At 37.4% G+C, this 22,264-nt stretch overlaps 1 protein-coding gene and 1 non-coding gene across 2 annotated transcripts in view; both read right to left on the bottom strand.

Moving 5' to 3' along the window:
- The window catches only part of ITSN2 (intersectin 2), a 120,880-nt gene that overhangs the window by 52,058 nt on the left and 46,558 nt on the right, over positions 1–22,264 (bottom strand). The window contains exons 12-18 of the mRNA XM_090280983.1: positions 21,856–22,118; positions 20,947–21,096; positions 18,490–18,630; positions 17,405–17,492; positions 12,799–12,938; positions 11,718–11,798; positions 1,683–1,819 (exon numbers count right to left, since the gene is read on the bottom strand). Coding sequence (XP_090137109.1) covers positions 1,683–1,819; positions 11,718–11,798; positions 12,799–12,938; positions 17,405–17,492; positions 18,490–18,630; positions 20,947–21,096; positions 21,856–22,118 — 1,000 coding nt within the window. The remainder of the gene's footprint in view (positions 1–1,682; positions 1,820–11,717; positions 11,799–12,798; positions 12,939–17,404; positions 17,493–18,489; positions 18,631–20,946; positions 21,097–21,855; positions 22,119–22,264) is intronic.
- Positions 14,332–14,467, bottom strand: LOC150005690 (small nucleolar RNA SNORA48). Its single transcript, XR_016512203.1, has one exon. It is a non-coding gene; the product is annotated as a small nucleolar RNA SNORA48 (small nucleolar RNA).

The following is a 22,264-nucleotide window of genomic DNA, read 5'->3' as shown; positions in this document are numbered from 1 at the left end:
ACAGCTTAAGACGACAGGGGAACAAACAGGATGTAGTATCAAGACCGAGCTATGGACCGATCCTACATGTGCTTCTGTTCTGATTTCCTTCCTCCATTACAAGTAGGATAATGACTTAGGGTGATGGATGAAATGAAAATGTGCATCACTAATATAGTATGTTGGCCCAAAAGAAATTGTGAGCAGTGATGAAGAGATAACAAGATACTTGCATGTGTCAATAGGAAATTCTGACATAGTGACCAGCTGTGTAGGCACTGCACAGTTCCCCTGTGCAATGTTACATGGTCCAAGTGGCAAATAAGAGCCTTCATGGCTTGAACTTCATTGTCTTTATTATTCTAGCATCTTTTGTTAAGGGCCACAAATGTGGGGGTCTTGGGGTAAAGAGAAGTGTAGTTATTTGTTTAGCTGTCTGAATTTCCTACTAGAATTACGTATGAGGAATCTAGGAGCAAAAGTAACCCAGAGTCTACCTGTATCACAGACAACAGTGACCACTCAATTAAAATGTGTTGGGAACGGCCATTCTGAAGCCATAAGAAAAGAGGCCTGGCCTTAGCCAGTGTGGCTCAGTTAGTTGGAGCATTGTCCCGGAACTGAAGGGCTACAGGTTCAATTCCTGGCCAGGGCACATGCCTAGGCTAAGGGTTTATTCCCTGGTCCAGGTGCGTACGATCCCCAGTTCAAGAGCATACAGGAGGCAACCGATTGACACTCTTCTTTTGCATTGATGTTTTCTCGCTCTCTCTTCCTCTCTCCCCTCCTGTCTCTCTGAAAGTGATGAAAAAATGTTCTCTGGTAGACAGGAGAGGGAGGGGAAGGGAGGAGAGGAGAGGGAAATGGGAATGTGTCTTTCTTGCCTCCCAATAACTATCAGCTCTTTTATGGGCATTACGCGTGTACTCCAAGGCAACTGATGTTCGGTAACTACACTAATTTTTGACATTAGAGACTTGACAGAAACAGAAATATTACGGACAGGCTCTTGCTGACAGAAAAATAATAACACAAAGCCTCTAAACCAGCGATTCTTCAATTGATGTGCTGCAAAAAATTTTTAAACATTCAATACCTGACTATTTAGTCAAGGGAACGGACCTTTTTTTCCTATAGATGATCAAATAAAAAAATTACAAAAGCCAACACAACCGTAGCAGTCTGGTGTGAATCAAAATTATACCTATTTTTTGGTCAAGTCAGCAAAAAATATAATATATATTTTGGTGTGCCGCCAAATTTTAGTAGTTTATGTGAGTCATGAGATGAAAAAGGGTGAAAATCGCCGCTCTAAATGAATGGTTCTATGCTTGAGACACCACACTGTACTACTTCTCTTTGCTAAAATACAGGCCATTGATGTATCTCAGTGGTACAAGCAGAACTGTACATAGAATTCTATACTCAGTCTTTTCACTCTACAGAATTAAGTAGTTTTTTTCATTTTTTAGGTCTGACTCCAAAGTCCAGATTTTTCACTAGTGAAACATAAAATTGGTTACTCTAAATTCAGTCCCTAAAAGTACTGAATTTCTTTAATTTAGAATCTAATTAGTGTCTTAGGATAATCCTTTTATTTATCCTTTATTCCCCTTAAATTTTTATAGTCAGACTAGAGATACAGGCAACAGAATTAGAATTCTAATAGCAACACAGAATGATAAATTTATCAGCTATATTACCTTACAGCCTCATCTTCCAGTTTCTTTTTTTGTATTAACTCTGCCCTTTTTCTTTCAATTTCCTTTAATTTGTTATATTTGATCTTATGAAGTTGTTCAAGGGCTAACTGCTGTGTATTGTAGCTTTTTCTCAGTTCCTAAGGAGAAAATAAAAATAAGTCAATTAAGCCACTGATTTATATTTTTTTCTTATATAATGTGTCATTTGCATTAAAAGATAGAAATCTTAAAGCATGTTAAAGTAAAAATATTAAAAGTTTTAAAAATATCAAAATTATTTAAAAATAACTGAATATAATATATATTTAACCCATGTAGCCACTGAGGACAAATACCTTTTAAAATAATCTACTTCTGTATTAATTCATTTCTAAGGAACACAGAATCTTTACAAGCCAATTCTCTGAACTGGTACTTCATTTTCAATATAAAAGCAATGTATTAAAACTACAGGGAAACAATCTGCTTGTTATAACATTTTAAGAGGAATTTTGTTCAGTCATATTTTTTGATATTATATAGTTTAATCAAGTACCCATAAATGTAATCCAATAAGATCTTCAACTAAACACAGAGGCAATTATTAATTTTGTTAAGACTTAAAAGTAGTAAAGATTATAATATCTACCTAAAACCATGACTAGAATGAGTCAAAATAATGAAAAGTATTCCAAACAGGAGTTGAAATAAACAACTGCTTATTGAGCATCTACTTCAATGCAAAGTGCTATAAAGATTCACAAGGAATCCAATCCAAGGCCATCTGACTCCCAAATACAGTCTTTGCTTTTAAAGACTTCTCAATTTCAAAGTAGAGAAAAGTACCAAAATGTGGGATACAGATAAGTGCCTTAGTAGAAACTTGTGATTATCTGTTCAGCATTTTCTTTTTCTCCTCTTCTAACAGCATCCTTCCTCCTTTCAGAAAACCCGATCCCCCCTTCTATGTGGCTTTGATGTCGGTCAAATTCAGTGCTCCAATCACAGCACCTCATCTCTCTGGCCAGAATGATTGGTCCAAAGGACATTCACATGATCCAAGATGAGCTCAAATCCTTTCCAGGGATTCAGATTACTGAAGAGGAGAGAAAGAAGTCTTTTTTCTCTAAACTCATTAAACTGAGATTAAGATAAACCTGGAGCTGCCCCACTACCAAGTGATGCCATCGGGGACAGGAATGAAATCAACACAGGAAAGAAGCAAAGATGAGAAATAGAGGAGGAGTACGGGAGGGCCTGAATCTCCAGTTTCACTCCGCAGTGTCTAGGAACTGCCCCTGTCCAGCAGCTCCTCCCACTGTTCTGGTTAGTGGTCCTACTACTCTTTTGATAACAACTCTCTTTAGCTTAACTATCTTGAACTGAGTTTTTTGTTTTTGTTTTTGTTTTTAACTTGGAATCTACAGAATCCTGAACAAGAGTCGAAAATGGCTGGAGTAAAGAAAAGCAAAAAAAGATACCACCCCCCAACCCTAAAATAACCAAAAGAAGTTTCATGGCAAAGGTGGGAACTTAGTATTTAGACAGAACGTTTTAGTAAAAAACGTTGGGCCCACACAAAATAACGAAACAAAAAAACCCAAACTCTATTTATTATCAAAAATAAAATATTTTATAGGTGAACCCTTTTAACTTGATTGAAATGTCTGTAGAGCTGATCTAAGAACAGTGTGGTGTCCTGAGACTATGTCTAAAATGTCTGAGATCAACACTTGCAGCTTAAGCCAGTAATACAAAAATTGCATTCACAGCCAAGTTTCCATACATCCCAGCTTCTACAGCTGTCTTGGTTGCACCTTTCCCTAAATTCTATTGACAATGAAAATATAGTGGTTAAAAGCTATAAAGAAGCAGTGCGGTTCAGTGAGAAGGAATCTAGGCACACACGTCTGGAATAAGACTGCCAAGGTCTGAATTAGGCTCTGTCAGTGACTAGCTGAGTAAACCTGGGACAGTTACGTTACAGTTTTCTCATCTGTAAAATGGGGTTAATTACAGTACATGCCTCATAGTATTGTGAGGATTGAATGGGTTAACACAGGTAAAGTGCTCATGACGGTGCTGGGTACATCGTTTATTATTGACGGAAATCATGAATGAGGAGAATTGTAGGTTTAAAAGGAGACTAAAGAGGGGCCAAATTAATATCTGATTTTTAACATGGCTTCAAGGTTAGCCCTTCAACCTATCCTTTAAAACACTGCTCCAAGTCTTCCTTTTTTAACCCCATTCCTTCAGTGTCTGAATTGATGAACTTCCTTGTGCTCCACAAGGCATTCTGTGCATTCCTCAATCACAGCCAAACATCTTCTATCATTACCTCCTCCACTGGAGTGAATTTCTTGACAACAAGACTCTTTCATCAAGGTATCCCGACCCCGGAAAGAGGAGTCTGGTCGTCGTCGGCAGCCGTCCGTCTCGAGAGACGATGGTGTAGCTTCTTAAGAGTCTATCTGCACCGCCGAGAATGGTTGTGCAGTCCGACTCGGGAGTGACACGGTATCTGTCTCCTCCCGTGTTGAATCGACATCTTGCGATGACACTGGAGTGTCCTCTCCAGTGAAGCTGAAGCTACAGAGCCTGGGCAGGGTGATATGGAGGGTCTGCTGTTGCCCATGCAGCAGACCCCCCCTCTCTTCGCAGCTGAAGGATCCAAGGGAAAGACGGAGTCGATACAGCTTGGCTTCAGGTGCGCCGCAGGAGTTGCCAGTGTTGACTACAACGTCAAACTGCCTTAGGGACTCCGGCTCCAGATTTTCTGTCGGGGTTTACTCCCTTAGCCTTTCCCCTAAAGAGGTATGCCGCAAGGCAGCGGAGGTTTTTTGGAATCAGAGTTTTCCTTCTCTGATGTGCCCTGACTGGAAGATCGAACCAGCGACACTTAGCTCGCAGACCGACGCTCAATCCACTGAGCCAAACCAGCCAGGGTCTGGTACACTGTAGATATTTAATTAGCATTTATGGGATAAATGATAATGCATAAATAGTCTATGCATATTAGTAAGGTCTGAAGAGCACCACAAAGCTTGCCAAAAACATCTCCTGTAATTCATATCATCAGACTCACTCCTCTGGATTAAGTCACTGTTTCTAGGAGGTCCTGGTTAAATACATCAGTTAACTGAGAACAAGTAAGCCAACTGGCACTTAGGAACAGAACTGTTTTGTCTCAATAGAATGACAAATCATCTTTCTCATATTCCTAATATGCTAATAACTTTTTCATTTTTAAATCATAAGTAAATGTTAAATTTTATCAAATACAGTTTCTGCATCTAATGAGATGAGCATACCATTTTTCTCCCTTATTCTGCTTACATGGCAAATTACAATGAAGATTTTTATATGTCAAATAATCTTGTAAGGTTAAGTAAGATAAATCCTACTTGGTCATTAGTGATAATGGATTATCCTTTTTTATAAAGTTTTGCATTCAACTTTTTAATATTGTTTCTGCCTCTGTTAAACTAACCTGTAGTTTTCTTTTTTATTTAATTTTTTTAACCAAGTTTTCGTATCAGATTTTGATATGTTAATGATAGCTTCATAGAATTAAGTTGAGAATATTCCCTTCTTTATATTGTGAAACAGCTGTATAAGACTAGAATTACTCGTTCTTTCGGTAAAAACTCCGGTCTGGACTCTCTTTTAGGGAGTCAGTTTGAGTCATTTTTGGCAAACTGCAATTTATTCCTTTCATCTACATTTTGATATTCATGTGCAAAAATGTCATATTATCCTCTTGTTTTTCAATGTTAGCAACACAGTCATATTTCATTTCCAATTTTATTTCTGCTTTCTTTCTTTTTAAAATCAGTCTTGCCAAAGGTTTGTTAACTTTATTAGTCTCTCTTGATTCTCTGTATTAAATGTCTGTCTTCTAATTCCTTTTTACTTGTTTTGCTTGATTATGCTAGTCTTACCTTATAAATTTTCAGCTTTGTTCTCCTAATATAACCATTTAATGTGAAATTCTGAATTATCTGGGTTGAATTTCTGCTCTTTCATTTACTAGTTGTGTGACCTTGGGCACTGGTGTGCACCTTATAACACAGACTCAAAATTTATTTTTAACCTAACAAAAATAAAAGAGGAAGACAAATCCATAATCCCAGTGGAAGATTTTATCATACTAATCTCTATAACTGACAGAATAAGCAGATGAGGAAATCAGCAACTCCCACCACCTTGTCTTCTCTCCACAGGAGGGCCACAGACTTTCCAAAGTTGTCATTTTTTTAATAGAATTCAGGGGTCCCAGAACAAAATCAATCTTTACTTTCACTAACTTCTATCTGAAATATAGCATTTTCTTTGATTCTAAATATAAGCAACAAGCCACAGTAATATTAACTGTACTTGTGAAATTTTTCACGAACAGAAACCACAGATATTTTCATATTATAGTACAGATAACTTGATGTGTACATTACATAAATTCTGAGTTCAAAATAATGGCATTATTATATTTGTCACCAGATCTTGTTATTTCATTCATTAATATAGAAGCACATAATTACTATTTCACACATTTGTTTTAAAAGATTTTAATTTTTTTCTTAGAGAGAGGGAAAGGGAGGAGAAAGAGAGGGAGAGAAACATCCATGTGTGAGAGAAACACTGATCAGTTGCCTCTCACATGCCCCACAATTGGGGATCTTGGCCCACCACCCAGACATGTGCCCTGACTGGGAATTGAACCCGTGACCTTTTGGTTTGCAGTCTGGCGGTCAACCCACTGAGCCACACCAGCCATGGCACACATCTGTTTTTTAAAATATTTTGTGACTCTCACAATTAATTTTCTTTATAATCTTATATCTTTCATTTTATAAATTTAAAACATTATTCTGAGAAGGGGTCCAGAAAAATTATCAAACTGTTCAAGAGTCAGTGGCATGAAAATGGTTAAAACTTCTGCTTCAGAAACAAACATTCATAACCCATGTGGCCCAGCAGCTCTTTAGGTCCATACCCCTACTATTTTACCCCACCCTGGAGAACAGAAGTTCCCATGGGAAACAGCAAATTCTCTGATGGAAGGAAGGGAACACTTATATTATGGGTTTGGAAAACGTTTTCCCTTACCTGTAGTATATAGCTTATTCAAGTTTTTATTCACAATCCAAAGGATTAGAGTTCCTGATCCCCAAATTAGTTAACCTATTGTCACTTGTATAAATCAAAATCTCACCTTGCCTTTATCCCAGATCCTTGGAAGCACAGGTTAAGAAGAACCTAACCCACTGGAGGAAGCCACAATTTTGGTGTTGACAGATTCTGCTTTCCCTTTAAGGAAAAGTACCTTCCCAATCATTATCCAAAGTCAACAGTGGTGACTTTCCAACACACTATAGACACCTGAGAGATTCACAATAATCCCTTCCCTAATAAGAACAAAATATCTGTATAGCACATAACAGTTCATAAAGCACTTCCATATATATGCTCTCATTTAATCATCATAAGACTCCGCAAAGAAAGAAGAGCAGATATTGTCGGCTTATTTATGTAAATGAAGAAAGCAAAGTTTGGAAGTTAAATGATAAATAGTTACACAACTAGCAAGTGGTTTGGATAAGACCAGAATACACTTCTTTAGATTCCTAGGCCAGTACTTTTTTCATTGTTCCTCACTGCTAAAGATACAATATTGCATGAATTACCTTAACAGAACAATGGCCTATCAAATGTCTTATTTTTTTAAAGGATGGTGGTTATTATTTTGTAGGATTTTATTTATTTTTAAAGAGAAAGGAATGGAAGGAGAGGGAGAGAGGAGAAGGGAGAGAGAACGAGAGGGAGAGAAACATCAACATGAGAGAGAAACATCAATTGGTTGCCTCTCACATGTGCCTCAACCGGGGACTTAACCCGTAACCTAGGCATGTTGACTGGGGATCGAACTGGTGACCTTTCACTTTGCAGAATGAAACCCAAACACTGAGCCACACCAGTCAGAAAATGTCTCATTTTTTAATCTACACTGGTGTTTCTATTTGTCTTAGTGTGACTTGAGCAAAAGAGTAAACATTATCACTGATCTTCTACTTCTTGAATAAAACATATTTTCTTAAGATACTTTTAATATTATATTTGTTTCACCATAAGTAGCGTAAAGGGGTGATCAGATGCTCTACTATCCCAAAGGATCACGGAATTAGAACTAAGTGCCTATCTTCCTCCAAGACCATTAGGACCAACCCCATCTCACCTGCCAGCTGACCTAGCCTTTGTTGTCATTCTTTACCACCTAAATTCTCACCTTTTTAATGCTGTTTATCCCTTGATCTGACCCAATCCCCCAACATTCCTCTCCTCAAACCCCTACACTGGTCTACAACTTCCTCTTAGTGGTCAGGAGATTCCCCCATGCCACATACTTCTCTGAATGGAAATTCCCTCACCTCCTCACCTTTTTGGCTCATTCCTCAAGACACTGCCTTTCTTCTACTCCTCTCGGCCTGTTATCACATATTCTACTGAAATTAGGGTCAGAGGGTAACTCTTGGCTGCCATGTACAGATCACTACTCCTCCCTACTCTTAGAAACTCCATGGCTCACATCATCTAGCAATCGCCCTCTCCTTCCTCTTACCAGGGTGCCTTGCCCACCCGGTCACTGATCCTCATTCATGCATCTTCACCGTTCTCCAGGCCTCTGACAGTCACATGTATGAGCCAAGCAAAACCTCAACACTCACTTTGAGCTCCTCAATAACGACCTCTTTTACTCCATCTAATTCGTAATTCACATTATTATACCCTAAATCTTGTCATCATCAGAAACTGACTACCACTGCTCAAATATCCCATTCTTCAAACATAAATTCGTACCCTTCAAGCTTTTCTTATACCTGGTACATGCACTTCAAGTTTCCCAGACTCATCCGGCCCTCCATTCTGCTGAGCCCATCGTCCTCTCTTTTTCCATCAGCAACTCCTCCTCTCCTCACACCCCTCCCTGTCCAATCCAGAGTCAGAGCTGTGACTCCCTTGTCCCTTCCTTCTGTGGCCATGTCTATTAAAACCTCAAACCTGCATAAATCTATGAACTCATCTCGTTAGCCTTCTCAGTGTTTACAGCTCAGCAGCTGGACTCCGGTGGAGAAAAATGATACAATTAGACATGCTGTTTTCGATTTAAATTCACAACCACCAACTTCAAATAGGCATGTAACATTGCTCAGCACACCTACTGTTCCCCTCTACTGAGCTTGCACCCTCCACCCCCACAGCAATGCCTGCTTCTCTCTCCTGAAACTTCCCAATCTCCCATTCATTCTCCCCACTACCAGCTAGTAATCTTGCCTCATTTAACCATCAGACAAGAACGCCTTCATCTTTCCATCTCAAAATCAACAAAACTTCCTGCGTCTGCACCCACCTTCTGGTCAACTTTCAGTTATTCCATGAGGAAGATTCCTTGCAATGGTCCACCTTACTTTTGGTTTTAAATCTCGGAGCCGTCACCTTCCTGCTATCCACCAACAAATTTGCCTGCATTCACACCCATCTTTCCCCACGTGTTAACCTGGGAAGTATTCTTTTCATCGAATTCTTCGATCTATGCTCTGGATTACCTTAATCTGCTTCCTGGGGATTTTGCTCTGTCAACCACCATCTTATATATTCAACCTCACTCAATTCTCTCACTTTCCTTTTCCCTTCCTTTATTCTCCTTCAAATCTGTCTTCCTTCCTCCCTTCCTTTTGCATGTAGAAAATAGCCTTCACTTAAAAGAATTACATGGAGTCAGAAGTACTCCTAAAATCTGAAAGACATGGTTCTCTGCTATTTTTTGACTAATTTCATTCTATTTTTTTCTCATAAACTTTACATAGTAACCCTAAGTGTTGCATATTTTCTGACTGAGAGCATTTGAAACCATTCATTCATTCGACATGTATTTATTGCCACCAACTATGTTCCACACGGTAGGTGCTGGTAATTCAGCAATGCGATATTTGGCTTGAACCAGGCAACCATCATTAAGACACTGAGTTGGATATGGCTGTCTAACCATCTGTTCCCGTTCTTCTGTCCTATCAGAAACCATCTCTTCACCATGTAGCCATATGCCTCACGGAGAGCTGATACCACCTCCAAGCTGATCCCAAATTTTCCTCCCCACCTCCAACTTTATTGAGGTACAACTGACAAATAAATTTGTATACATTTAAGGTGTACAACTTGACACTTCAATGTATGTATTCACTGTGAAACAGTCACCACACTCAATCTAATTACAGTAGCAATCTCCTCACAGTTACCTATTTCTCTCTCTCAGTCGTAAGAACTTTAAGATCTATGCTCTTAGAAAATTTTCGGTATATGATACAGTATTGTTAACTATAGTCACCATGTTGCACATTAGATCCCATCACTTAGTGATCTTGCATAACCAAACTTAGCATCCTTTGCTCTTCAAGTCTTTCTTCTAAAAACTAAAGTTTCCTTTGACTTCATGGTCTCTTTACCCTCCTCCTAAAGAGCTGTTCACACACTTTTAACACTTCCTCAACTCCTATTCTTCCTAATCTGCTGCAATCCAGCTTCTGTTTGTCACTCAACTGAAATGGCACTTCCAAGAAGGTCTCCTTGTTGACAGTTCAGTGGATATTTTTCAGTACTAGGTTAACTGAGCGCTCTGTATCACTTTACCATGATGACTACAGTAGGACTCTATTCTTGCTTTCTGTGACACCACAGCTGGTCTCCTGACCACTCTGACAATGTAGGTCTCATCACCTTTAGTTTCCTAGTTGCCCCTGATGAAAGTACCAATAAGCAGGGAAAGGCTGCGAGGCGAGAAGCAGAAGGAAGAAAAGAAAACAAGAGGCAAGAGTAATCTGCTGGCCTGTAGAGAATCAAATGCTAAGGGAAAGAAACAATCAGATTTATATGTATGAGTACAGTCCACAAATCATCATCAAATCCATGTTACAGATGAAGAAACTTAGGTTTAAATTTTTGCACAATTGGTAGCAACAGTTCTAAAATTGGGTAACCTGGCCATTCATGCTATAACAGCAAAGGAAAGGCTGATACTGTCTTTGCAGCTTGCCCTCCCTTTGCTTTGGTGACAAATGAGCTCCGCTTATCACACTCCTGCTCTCACTGTGCATGTATATGCCACTGCCTGTTGCCATTCATTTAGTCCTGAGTAGGATGCAGTCACAATCTGCCATGGTCAGCAAGTGGTAAATTTTAAGCACCTTTCTTTAAACTACAGTAAGTTGTCACTTAATGTCGTCAACAGGTTCTTTGACTTTTCATTGAAACAGCATATAAGAAAGCCAATTTTACCACAGGCTAATTGTTATAAACAAGAGTTAAGTTCCTCATCAATGTTATAACAAAACAACCCTGAATAAAATATTATTTGAGGACATGCTATATATTTAAACAGGAATTTACTGAATGTTTTAAATACTATGTATGCTATATAAAGTGAACTATTTATTTATGCACGCGATTTAAATACTTTTATCTGAAGTGCAAGCATGTCTAAACATAAAGTCTGGGTAACTAGATGTAACTAAAGCTGCCCCTGCATTATTGGTTCAGAGTTTCCTGTATAGCAGTACTGGGAAGCAAGCTGGTATATACGTCATATAACCTTGCCCTCTGTTTCAGAAAGTAAAAGTTTTATTTTAAACGATTATTTTTATTGATATGGCCAAATGATTTAATTTCATATTCCCTTAGCTTTCATTTTAACTCAACAATAATCATCTACTCAGTTAACCCAACTCATAGGGATATTGTAAGGGCACCAGGTAATATTTCCAAGTGTCTTGGGCTCTTCATGAGAAAGATTACTCTGGGCAACCAGACTGATTTCTGGCTTAGACTCAAACAGGCAGTTAGACAGCAGAAGGATATTCAAGCAAGCAGAAAGAAAAAAGATCTATATTGTATATGTTATTTCAAACAAAGATACTCAGATAAATGCAAATAATAGTCTAGTTTTTTTAAAAAGAAAACAATAAAGTAACTCAAAAGAAAAGGAGCTAGATATTAGAAAATAACCTTAAGTAAGAGGAAGAGGTTGTTGAGACAGCTTAGCAGAGACAAAAGGCACTGAAGAACAGAGTCATCCATATTCCCACACTGTAAGATAAGGCAGATAAAAAGCCAATTAAACTATGTACAAATTTTAAAAAATAATGTAGGGAAGTTACCTTTGCTGGCTTGTCCATCAATGGCAAATAATTTAGTTAAAAAAAAAATTTTCCACCTAATATATACTTGTGTGAAATGCATTAACATTATGCACCTCAAATTTCTCCTCCTTAACTGAACCCACGTGTCTCTTTTATTACTTATTCTAGAGTTTGTGTAACGTTATTCTAAATAAGTCAGCAACATAAAAGTCAAACAGCTGCCTGAAAAGCTACGTAATACTTTATGTTCTGAAAACTTTATGCTGTTTGAAAAGGAATAACAAGACTACTCTCAAATTTGAATAATGTGCCATCAGTCCGGTTTTTATCTTTTAGTATCTTCTTTCATAGGTATGGCTTCAGTATACAACTAATTCTGCCCAGAATGATAAGCATACAGTATATACTTTGGACTTTTGCTCTGCACTGCAACAAATAATGAATCATAGGCTTACTTTTCATGCAAAGTTTATAGTGCTAGAGAATGTTTCAGATTTCACTGATTATTGCATTATTTCACAAAGGTTAATTAAATTATAACAAAGAAATAAAAAAAGAATTTAGTGTGTTAGAAGAGCTTCTGCTACAAGAACTATTATAAATTTTCCATATTCCCCATTTCAGAATTTTGCCTTAGATCATGCTGGCTGAGATCAGTTATCTAATATTAACAAAGGCAATTATTCTTAAAATGTATAAATGCCAATAAAAGTAGTCATCAAAAACAGAAAGCTATGGTAAATAGTATGTTTAGTTACATGACACAATGTTTGTATCTACAGGGAACATTAAAAACAACCTTGCAATTCTAGTATAGCTCAAATTATAAATTATGAAAATGCACTACTTATACAAAAATAATAGCTTCATTTATTCATCCTACTAAATCAAAATAAGGAATGTAAGAAGGCAGCTAACTAAAAATGAATATAATAGAAGATAAATACCTTTAGTTGACTGTTAAATGAATCCATTTCTGATAGCTTAGATGCAGTTTCTTTTTCAAGTTCATCTAACTGTTCTTTAAGTCTTTGGCATAGTTCTTCCTTTTCTAGTGATTTTTTATGAAGTAGATCGATCCCTAAATCTGAAATACAGACATCAGACAGTTTACATATGGTAGAAATTCCTATGTCTTCACAAGTAATTGACATTTACTGTCTGGTCAAATTGGTGTAACTAAAGAAAGACAAGGGTGTACATGCATAATGTGGATCAGCTAGAGAAAAACTCAGTGGTCATTTCCCCTTTTCGGATCAAATCCTGGGAAGGTCCTCATATAGAAATGTGTAAGCACTGGTTCAGTACTCAAAAAGTACCAGGACTTGAAGTGACGCTCCACTTGGGGTAAGGCACTCTACCAGTCTGATCTCAGGCTCTGCCTCTATACAATGAGCATCATATCACCTACTTTATTTATGAATGATGGATATAAAGCCATTAGTATAGAGTTTGGCAGACAGTAAATACTTAATAGCTATTGTTAAAGTAGCTTTTTATTTATTCTTAGTGCTTCCAAAAATAGGGGAATATTTACAGCAAGAACTCAATAAATATTACTAACTGGATTATTTAGTAATGTTATTTTAGGAGGTTAGAACAGAGTGCTTCATCTTATATAATCCTTTCTTACACAGTCAGGCAGGGATGGAGAAACTAGATGGAAATATATAATGCTGATTACATTACAATAATTAAAATGGCAACCTTACTAAGTACATATTTAAACTTTATTATATTTTTAAAAATAAAGAAATCTAGTATAAAACTATAAAAATATTTTCAAAAGCCAGCGTCAAATAAAACGAAGCATATACAGTAAAAAGTGAAAAGGTCCCCTTCATCACAACCCCCTGCTAATTTCTCTCTTAGGCATTTACATGTACATATGTGCATAATCACCATTTATTTTCATGAGGTTTTAATGGGATCATATTGTCTACATTGCTCAGCATTTGTTTTAAATTGAATAACACATCTTACAAAGAGAGATATAAATTGAGCTCATTCTTTAACACTGGTCCATGGTAGTCCACATTATGGCTATTCCATAATTTTCATAACTATGTATTTCCTTTTTTACTGGCATTCAAGTCGTTTCTAATTTTCTACTATTACATAAAAATGCTACAATAAATATCCGTGTACATACATTTTAATGCACATGTGAAAGCATTTTATAAAGCTAGGAGGTGAAAGAATTGCCATGTTAAAGAATTTGAACACTTCAAAATTTGAGAAACTGCTCAACTGCCCTTGCAAAAAGCTGTACCAATATACACTGATGCCGAAGTACCTGTTTCTGTGTACCCTCTTCAACACTGGATATTATCAATCTTTTCGTTTTTCCTTATTGGCAGCAAAATAAATAGTATTTTAATTGCTCTTTCTTGATAACTACTGAAATCAAATAATATCTATTTATGTGTTTATTGGCCATCTTGAATTGCCTCAGCTCATCCTTTGCTCATTTTTTTTCCCCATGTGTCCAAGGCATGAACCAGGCATGGGCACAAACCGAAAGCCAACCTGGGATAAACGAGGAGTTACTTTGACCCTGGCTGATATGAGACAAGCACCACCTAACCAGGTGCAACTCTACCCAGGTCAGGGATACTTTGCACATATTTTTTCCTATTGGGTGTCTTAATTTCACATTTGTAAAACTCTTAAATTCTTGTTGTAATTAGGTGTATATTTCAAATTTTTCCTACTTATTATGTCTTTCACCATGAAAAAGGTTTTCATTTTTATGTTATCAGATCTATAAATTTTCCTTCATAACTCTATCTATTGTTAGACTTTCCTGACACCAAGATTATAAAAGTTTTCCTCTGTTTATATTTTTTCTAGAATTATTTCATATATTCAGCTTCTAATTTTATCCAGCATTTATGTCTGTGCATGGAGTGAAGTAAAGAGTATCCCCACCCCCTTCAGATAATCAACTGTCCCCCAAATCACTTACTGAAATGATAGCGGTTAGTGAAAGCTCATCCTTTTCCCACTGACATTAAATGCCAAATTTATCTTATCCTAAATTGCCTGTTCTTAGATTCTCTATTCAGTCCCACTGTTCTATGTTTGTATTTCCGAACAATAACACGTTAGTTTCGGTGCTACAGCTTTCCACCCACCAATATGTCTCTTTTCAAGTCTTGCCTAATCTTGTACATTTTCTCTTCTGTGTGAATTTGTGAATTACCTTGAAAGCTCCATGTAAAGAAATCTGAGTACAGCTGAATACATCTTTATAATTCTTAGCTAGTTCATTCAGGAACATAGCATGTATCTACTTCTTCAGGAATCTTTTACATTTATAAGTGGGTGTTTATAAACTATACATTTCTTCTTTATTCATAACAATGAAAATGCTAATGTTAATGAGGCCTTTTTCATATTTTCTCATTAAATACTTTTGATACATAGTTATTGATTTTTATATGCTGATTTTTTAAAAAATCCAGGCATCTTGTCAAATTCTCTTAAAATTCTAATAGCTTTCCAGTATTTCAATGAATATTTAATCATTAAACTACACTTGTACTGTAAGCAAGGCACTGCATGCACTATGTTCAATGGCAGGTAATAAAAAGGAAGGATAAGGCATGGACCCTCTCAAGTAGTTTAGAGTCTAGTTAAGCTGAGAGATAAGCAATGTAAAAAATAACAGTTTATATACATTCTTAGTACTTTTCAAACTGAACACCACTAATAATACATGTAAATACTGAATTTGAAAACTGTACTTATCTATGTGCACTGTGTTAGGTAACTGAAAGAGAGACACAACACAGCACAGTGGGTTTCAGAGTCAGACAAGAATCTGAGAACTACTACTGCATCCTCTTGGGCAACTATTTAATCTCTCTGAGCCTCAGTTTACCCACACTGAAAAATGGGAATAACAACTACTTCACAGGGCTGTTTAAAGATTAAAGAAAATAATGTATGAAAACTGCCTAGCACGGTGCTCGGCACATGGTTGGTAATCTTTAAACAGTAACTGAATGGGGATAGGAATCTAAGAGACACAGGGCACTTTGCAAATCCCAAACAAAAGCTTCCTATTTTGAACCGAACTAAAGGATAAATAAATAACTAAACTGGATCACATTCCACAGAGAAAGAGTAGCTCTACCAGATCCCCAATAAGACATATTCTATAATCCATTCACAGTCCAAATGCTAACAATGATGAGGATGATGACATCCTGCTGTTGCACAGATCTAGAGGGTGAGCCCATCCTGCGTCAGGAATGTCTGTGGAGGGGTGGCGGGTGGAGTGGGAACTGATACAATTCGAACCACCAAGAAAAGAATCACATGCAAGAAAGGCTGCCTGAGAAGAGGCATGGACAGACCAGAGCACTGGAAGGTGGGAGACATAGTCAAGACTAGTTCACAAGAATGAACTTCTCTATTCCCTGTGTTTCTTTCGTGCAGTAACGGGCCCTTCACTAGCACGATATTCCCAGCTTCTTTCCACCCCCTTCACTAGTTGGTGATCTCAAGATAAGGAACTGGCATACACAGGCTACACCCTTGCTTTCTTGAGACTGCACTGCCCACAGGAAACCTGCATTCCACTTTGTTCATGCATCCAATGTTGTACAGGTGCAGCTGTCCCACTCACAGATAAGCCACGCTGCCCAGTACCAGCTTTATCACTAATGAGGTGATATTTTGGTCTCTCATATGTCTTGTTCCTTTGCCTTATTTCTCACCTTGTTGAGAACTTGGGCAAAAAGAGGGATGCTATTAACTGGAACTTCTAAACAGCCAAAAATGTAATAAAGAGCCCTGGAAGGGAAAGACTGACAGATACTCAATGAGATATTCAATGGGAGATATTTAGGATACTTTAGCTAGTTCTAACACAACATTTGCAGATTGACTTCCCTTTAAATAAACCTTTCTGCTACATTGTTATTGGCAATTCTATCCAATGTAGACTTTTTTAAGATCAGTTTTCTGGTTGGTACTTGAATCAAGAAAAATGTTACAGTCCCACAAATTATCTTAGCATATTTTCTTCCACAGGTATCAGAGGGGCAAGCTGGTAAAATTCTTTATGTGAATCAGAGTTAGGTGATGTAAGAGGTCTGGGAAGGGTAACACATTCTGCTTAGGCTATCACTGCTATACACTATCACCCTAGAATCCCACAGGTTTTAGCCACATAGTACAGTCTACTCCCAAATAGTTCTTTACAATTCATGCAGGATTTGGCCGAAATGCACGCAGTCTTGTTCTAGAGACAAACCTTGATCTTATTTAATTGCAGTCTAACATTTTATTTGATATTTGAAATATATGAATAAAAATCTTATCAAGATAGGAAGACATAAAACATTACTTATTTTTATTTAATTTTATTAATATAATGCTCTAACATGTGTGATATTTTTCACATTAATTTGAAGTTTTCAACAAAAGACAAAAAACATTATTTATAACAGAATAATGCTATCTTAAAAAGTAACAAAATATGACTGATACAGTCAGTCCTTCAGAAGAGAATAAAAGGCAAAACAAACCTTAGAGACTTACCAGGTGTGTTACCAAGCTGCATGTTTTTAATTCTTTCGTTTAATAATTGCTTCTCAGGTACCAAGTAGATAAGCTTATTTTGATATTCCTTATAAAAAGAAAAAGTAGTGCTTGATTAAAACTCTGCAATGTCTACACATTTTTTTGCAAACTTCAAAACATGATTTAATCCCTCTTGAAACTTAGTATAAGAATAACATGTAGCTGTAACCTGCTCACAACTTATGAATAAACTAGAAGTACACGATTGAAAATACAAATATTTAAACAGAAATCCATTTATAAATGACTGGCTGAAATTAAGGTGGTAAAGAAAGCCTCTGTCAGTGGGGTACACCTGGACGCCTTACAATTTTCAGCACACTGATGGTCAACAGGGGCGCAGGCTAAGAGGTGCCCGTGGTATCTGCGCTAAGCGGCATGTGTAAGCAGGCCACGACGCTCCAGAGTAAGTTAAGTATATATCAAAGAGGGACTAACTAAGGAAGCAGGTTTAAGTCAGATGGGAAATGTTATTTGGTCTTTGCCTATATTTGCTGTGACAATGTGAAAAAAGAGCTGATTAACTGCCAGTCAATATAGAAAGAAAAATTTGGTACAAGGACTCTTAAGAAATACAGAATGCTTTCAGAGTCCCTATTCTGCAAACCCTAGTAAGTGAACTAGATCCTAATGCACAAGTAAAGAACAGAATTACCAGGTCCCCAAGGGACATATTCAACAGTCTCACCACAATTCTGCAAAGAATAATGTTATTTCAAAATTTCCTTCAAGTAGTAGCAATAACCTTAGTTTAATATGTATGTGTATACATATATGTATTTATTTAAAACTTAAAACACAAAATGATAGACATCCATTTACATATAAATTTAAGCAGAATTTAACCAGATGTCTACCAGAGTTTTAGGGGGTCTATGAGCTTTCTGACATTATACACAAGATGGTGCACAGTCATCCTTCTGGGAAGACTGCTCTATTTGTGACTCAAAAGGGCTCTTGATCCCAAAACCAAAACACCTCTATTAGGAAGAATTATTAATAACTGCTCATGTTTAAGAACAATTCAGCAGCAAAGGACTTACCTGAAACTCTCGTTGGAGCTGCTTGATTTCCATAATTTCCAGGTCACACTGTTTATCCAGAACTTCCAGCTCAGTCTTTTGAGTTTGTTTTCTGAGTCGGACATCCTGAAGTCTGCCTGAGATCTGCTGATGTTTGCCATTCTATAGGACGAGCATTTAAATATATGGTAAGATAAAATGCTTACAAAAAGTGTTATCAGGAAAATAATATTTTTATTTAAATTTTTAAATGTCATTTATACTCAGTCTAAGATAAATACTTAAAACCAAGTGGAATATGTTTTTGAGTTGTATCTTTTGACTAAAGAGAATTGTTAGCAAAAAGGCACCATTTTCAGAGCACAAGAACCCACATATTAGGATGAGAAAGCACGAATACAACACACAAACTGCTTTCTGGTTTCATCATTGACGCATTAATTTATAATATTAAATGGAGACAATCTCAAAGAATCATGAGGAATAAATTTTGCATGTGGCACTTAGCATTTCCTTCTTTGCTACATCTACCCTCAATGCTGCCATCTAATTTCCACTAATCAAACTGTCCAGGAGGGCCTTTTGGCTACAATTCCCTTTTCCTATAACAATATTTCTTTTCCTCTTATTTCTGAGAAGTAGGGGAAAAAAAAACAGAGAGCAGATATTCTTAATGTAGGCTAAGAAGAAGGGTGAGGTTTAATGGGCTGAACTGTACCCCCCAAAATTAATGTTATATCCTAAACCCCAGTACCTCATCATGTGACTGTATTTGGAGAAAGGGCCTTGAAAGAAGCAACTAAGGGTTAAATTAAGTCATATGAATGAGCCCTATCCCAATCCGTTTGGTGTCCTTATAAGAAGAGAAAATTTGGACACAGAAGAAATGCCAGGGATGCAGAGGCAGAGGAAAGACCAGGCGAGGTCACAGCAAGAAGGCAGCCGTCTGCGAGCAGAGTCCTCGAAGGAAACCAAACCCATTAACACCTTGATCCTGGACAAGAACTGTGAGAAAATAGATGTCTGTTGTTTAAGCCACCTGGTCTATAGTATTTTATTATGGCAGCCTTAGCAAACTATTACAGTGGGGTGAAGAGATATGAGACCTCTCATTTAAACATATTGATAATCAAAATTTCGTATTTGAGAAGCACATTCTTAAGGGAATATGCTGTGTCCATCCTAGAGCTCACGATATCTTCCTCAGCAGGTTTAAGCATAGGCCCTGGATCTTTTCAGATTCTGCACAATAACCTACATTACTGCTTGGCGCATTACCCTAGTCCTTGAGGGAAAAATCATCCATCGTAAGGTTTCTTCTCATTATATTTTTAAGGAAAAATATATAGTCAAGATGATGGTTTAGACAGTTACCCAATTAGCTACACAAAGAAGTTTAAGTTTTTTAGGCTTGTCTTGTAGTACTGTGGCATGATTAATAATTGTGGTATGCCTTCCTATCCATTTGAAGGCATAAAATAGTAACTTTATAACTAAAAATATTGTGATAATTTAAAAAACCTAATTCAAGACATCCACCAAATAATTAAATAAGACCTAAATTTGGCTCTACCACATGTCTACACATGTGTTTTTTCAAAACCTTGCTATACTACCAGATCAGACTTATGGGATTTTAGGGTCACAGTAGAAATAGCATGACTATCCAGACCCTTTCTTTCTTATAGGATTCTAGGGTGACAGTAAAATAATGCGCCTTACCCTGAAACTTTTTATCTTATGGAATTCTAGGGTTGTAGTAGAATAGTATGCCTTCCTGAGACCCTTTATAGCTTCTCGCCTTGCATTTCAGTCTTTTAATAACCTGACTCCCTGACATCTGGTGTGTAAAAATTAGTAAGTATAATGGTCAATATCAGCTAATAACTACAGTTCTACAGAACTGGAAGGAATCCTAATAGATCATTTCTGATCACAGTTTCACATTGTTGTTTTCTTTTCAGCAGCAGAATCCTTTATCCCAAGCAAACCTCAGATAAAATGCCAGCAAAAGGAAAGCAGATAAATGTGGCTCCCCCTGCAGTGAAGTGCAGGAGAACTGGGAAAGGCAAGCCCTGCCCTGGCTCTGTGGCCTCCCACTGCCACCTTCAGCTCACGCCTCTGCAGGCCACCTTCCCGAGCCCAGTGTGAAAACCAACAATTCCTGAGAGAACCCAGCTTTTTATCTCATAGACGGGCAAAGTGAGGCACAGAGAAGGGAAGTGTCTGCCCAAGAGGACAGGGTCTGTCAGCATCTGAACCGAGACCCCATAATTCTCAGCACTTTGAGTCACTTATCCTTTTTCAGTAAACTGTACTGTCCATTTAAAAAGCACCTATGACAATGTGACTGTTTAATTACATTAGAATATAATGTACTCATAAGGTAGACTAAAAACACGACATTTTTCAACAGGTTAATTCCAGCATCATTCAGATACATTTCAGTTATTCAACTTTACTAAAGTTCAGCCATACCAGTGCTTCCAACTCGAGATGAAGACTCTTCTTTTTAGAGTTTAACCTAATAATTTCTTCCTGTTCTCTATTCCTTTGATTGAGAAGCTCCTGTCTACGAATTCTCTCCCACTCTAAACGACGTTGTCTTTCAAGTTCCTGTTTTGCTGCCTGAAATAATGAATTAAAGTTAATTTCTAAACAAAGAATTTTGCATCAAACACTGATGGGATGACAAAATAAAAGTGAGGCAGGATTTGAATGCCTACAGGTAAGTGGGCAGACCTAGTTTTATCTACGGGCCTAAATTAAAGAACTTCCACAGAAGTGGCTTCATCCATCAGACTTATTCATTCCCAGGACCTTCATCTTGTTGTAATAAACAAAAGGATGATTTCATAAAAATTATTATGTTCACAGGAATAACTACACCTTTATTCTAATTACCAGGGAAGAAAACAACTTCTATTCCTAATATTTCAGGGTCACCGTAATTTACGGGGCTTCACTCCCAGCCCTTCAAACAGTCAGTCCTCCTGGGAACCCCACACAGCACTACTGATCCCAAGGACGTGTGCAAGCCCAGCCTCTAGATACCCCGCCAGACCTTTGACTCCCCACTCTTATCTTTCTCTCTCTCCAATTGCTTGCTCTCTTAACTCTGGGTCCTAAGCTTACATTCGTTTAACAACCTGATCAAACTGACTCCTTCTTTTGGCTTAACGCTCCTCACTCTGCTCTGCAATCAATTCTCCTTTGAGATGTCACCTGAAAACCCCTCACAGGCAAGATTCAGATTTGTGTAAGAAAGAACATATGAGGCGGGCAGAGGAAAAGCCACAACAAAGCTAACTATTTTTTTTTTAATTGAAGGAAATATAGCCATTTATTAAATGTAATGATTTTCTTAGGAAATAAAATAAAAATAACCTCTCGTCTTTCTATTTCTTTTCTCCGTTCTTCCTCCCGTTGTCGCTCCAATTCCCTCTGCTTCTCCAAGCGTTTTTCTAATTCAAGTTGTTTCTTCCATTCTTGCTCTTGTAATTCTCTCTGTTTTCGTTCCCACTCTTCCTTTTCTTTCTGGGCTTTCCGTTCCGCCTCCCTCTGCTGCTGCTCCATCAGGGCTTGGCGCCGCTTCTCCAGTTCCATGTTTCCCCGCTCATAGTTGGCTTTCCGCTTGTCCTCAAAAGTAACTAAGTACGGTAGGTTATAAGCATCCTCACACACGAAGAGCCTACAGGTCCCACAATCCAGTTTCAACATACTCGTGCCTTGTGATCATTGAGTGCTATTACTCTCTGGATACTTCTCCTAAGAATAATTTTAACTCAAATGTAAA

Source organism: Furipterus horrens, unplaced genomic scaffold (assembly GCF_987537825.1).
Source record: "Furipterus horrens unplaced genomic scaffold, mFurHor1.1.pri manual_scaffold_6, whole genome shotgun sequence".
Taxonomy (NCBI): domain Eukaryota; kingdom Metazoa; phylum Chordata; class Mammalia; order Chiroptera; family Furipteridae; genus Furipterus; species Furipterus horrens.
This window is presented reverse-complemented; position numbering and strand designations above follow the sequence as displayed.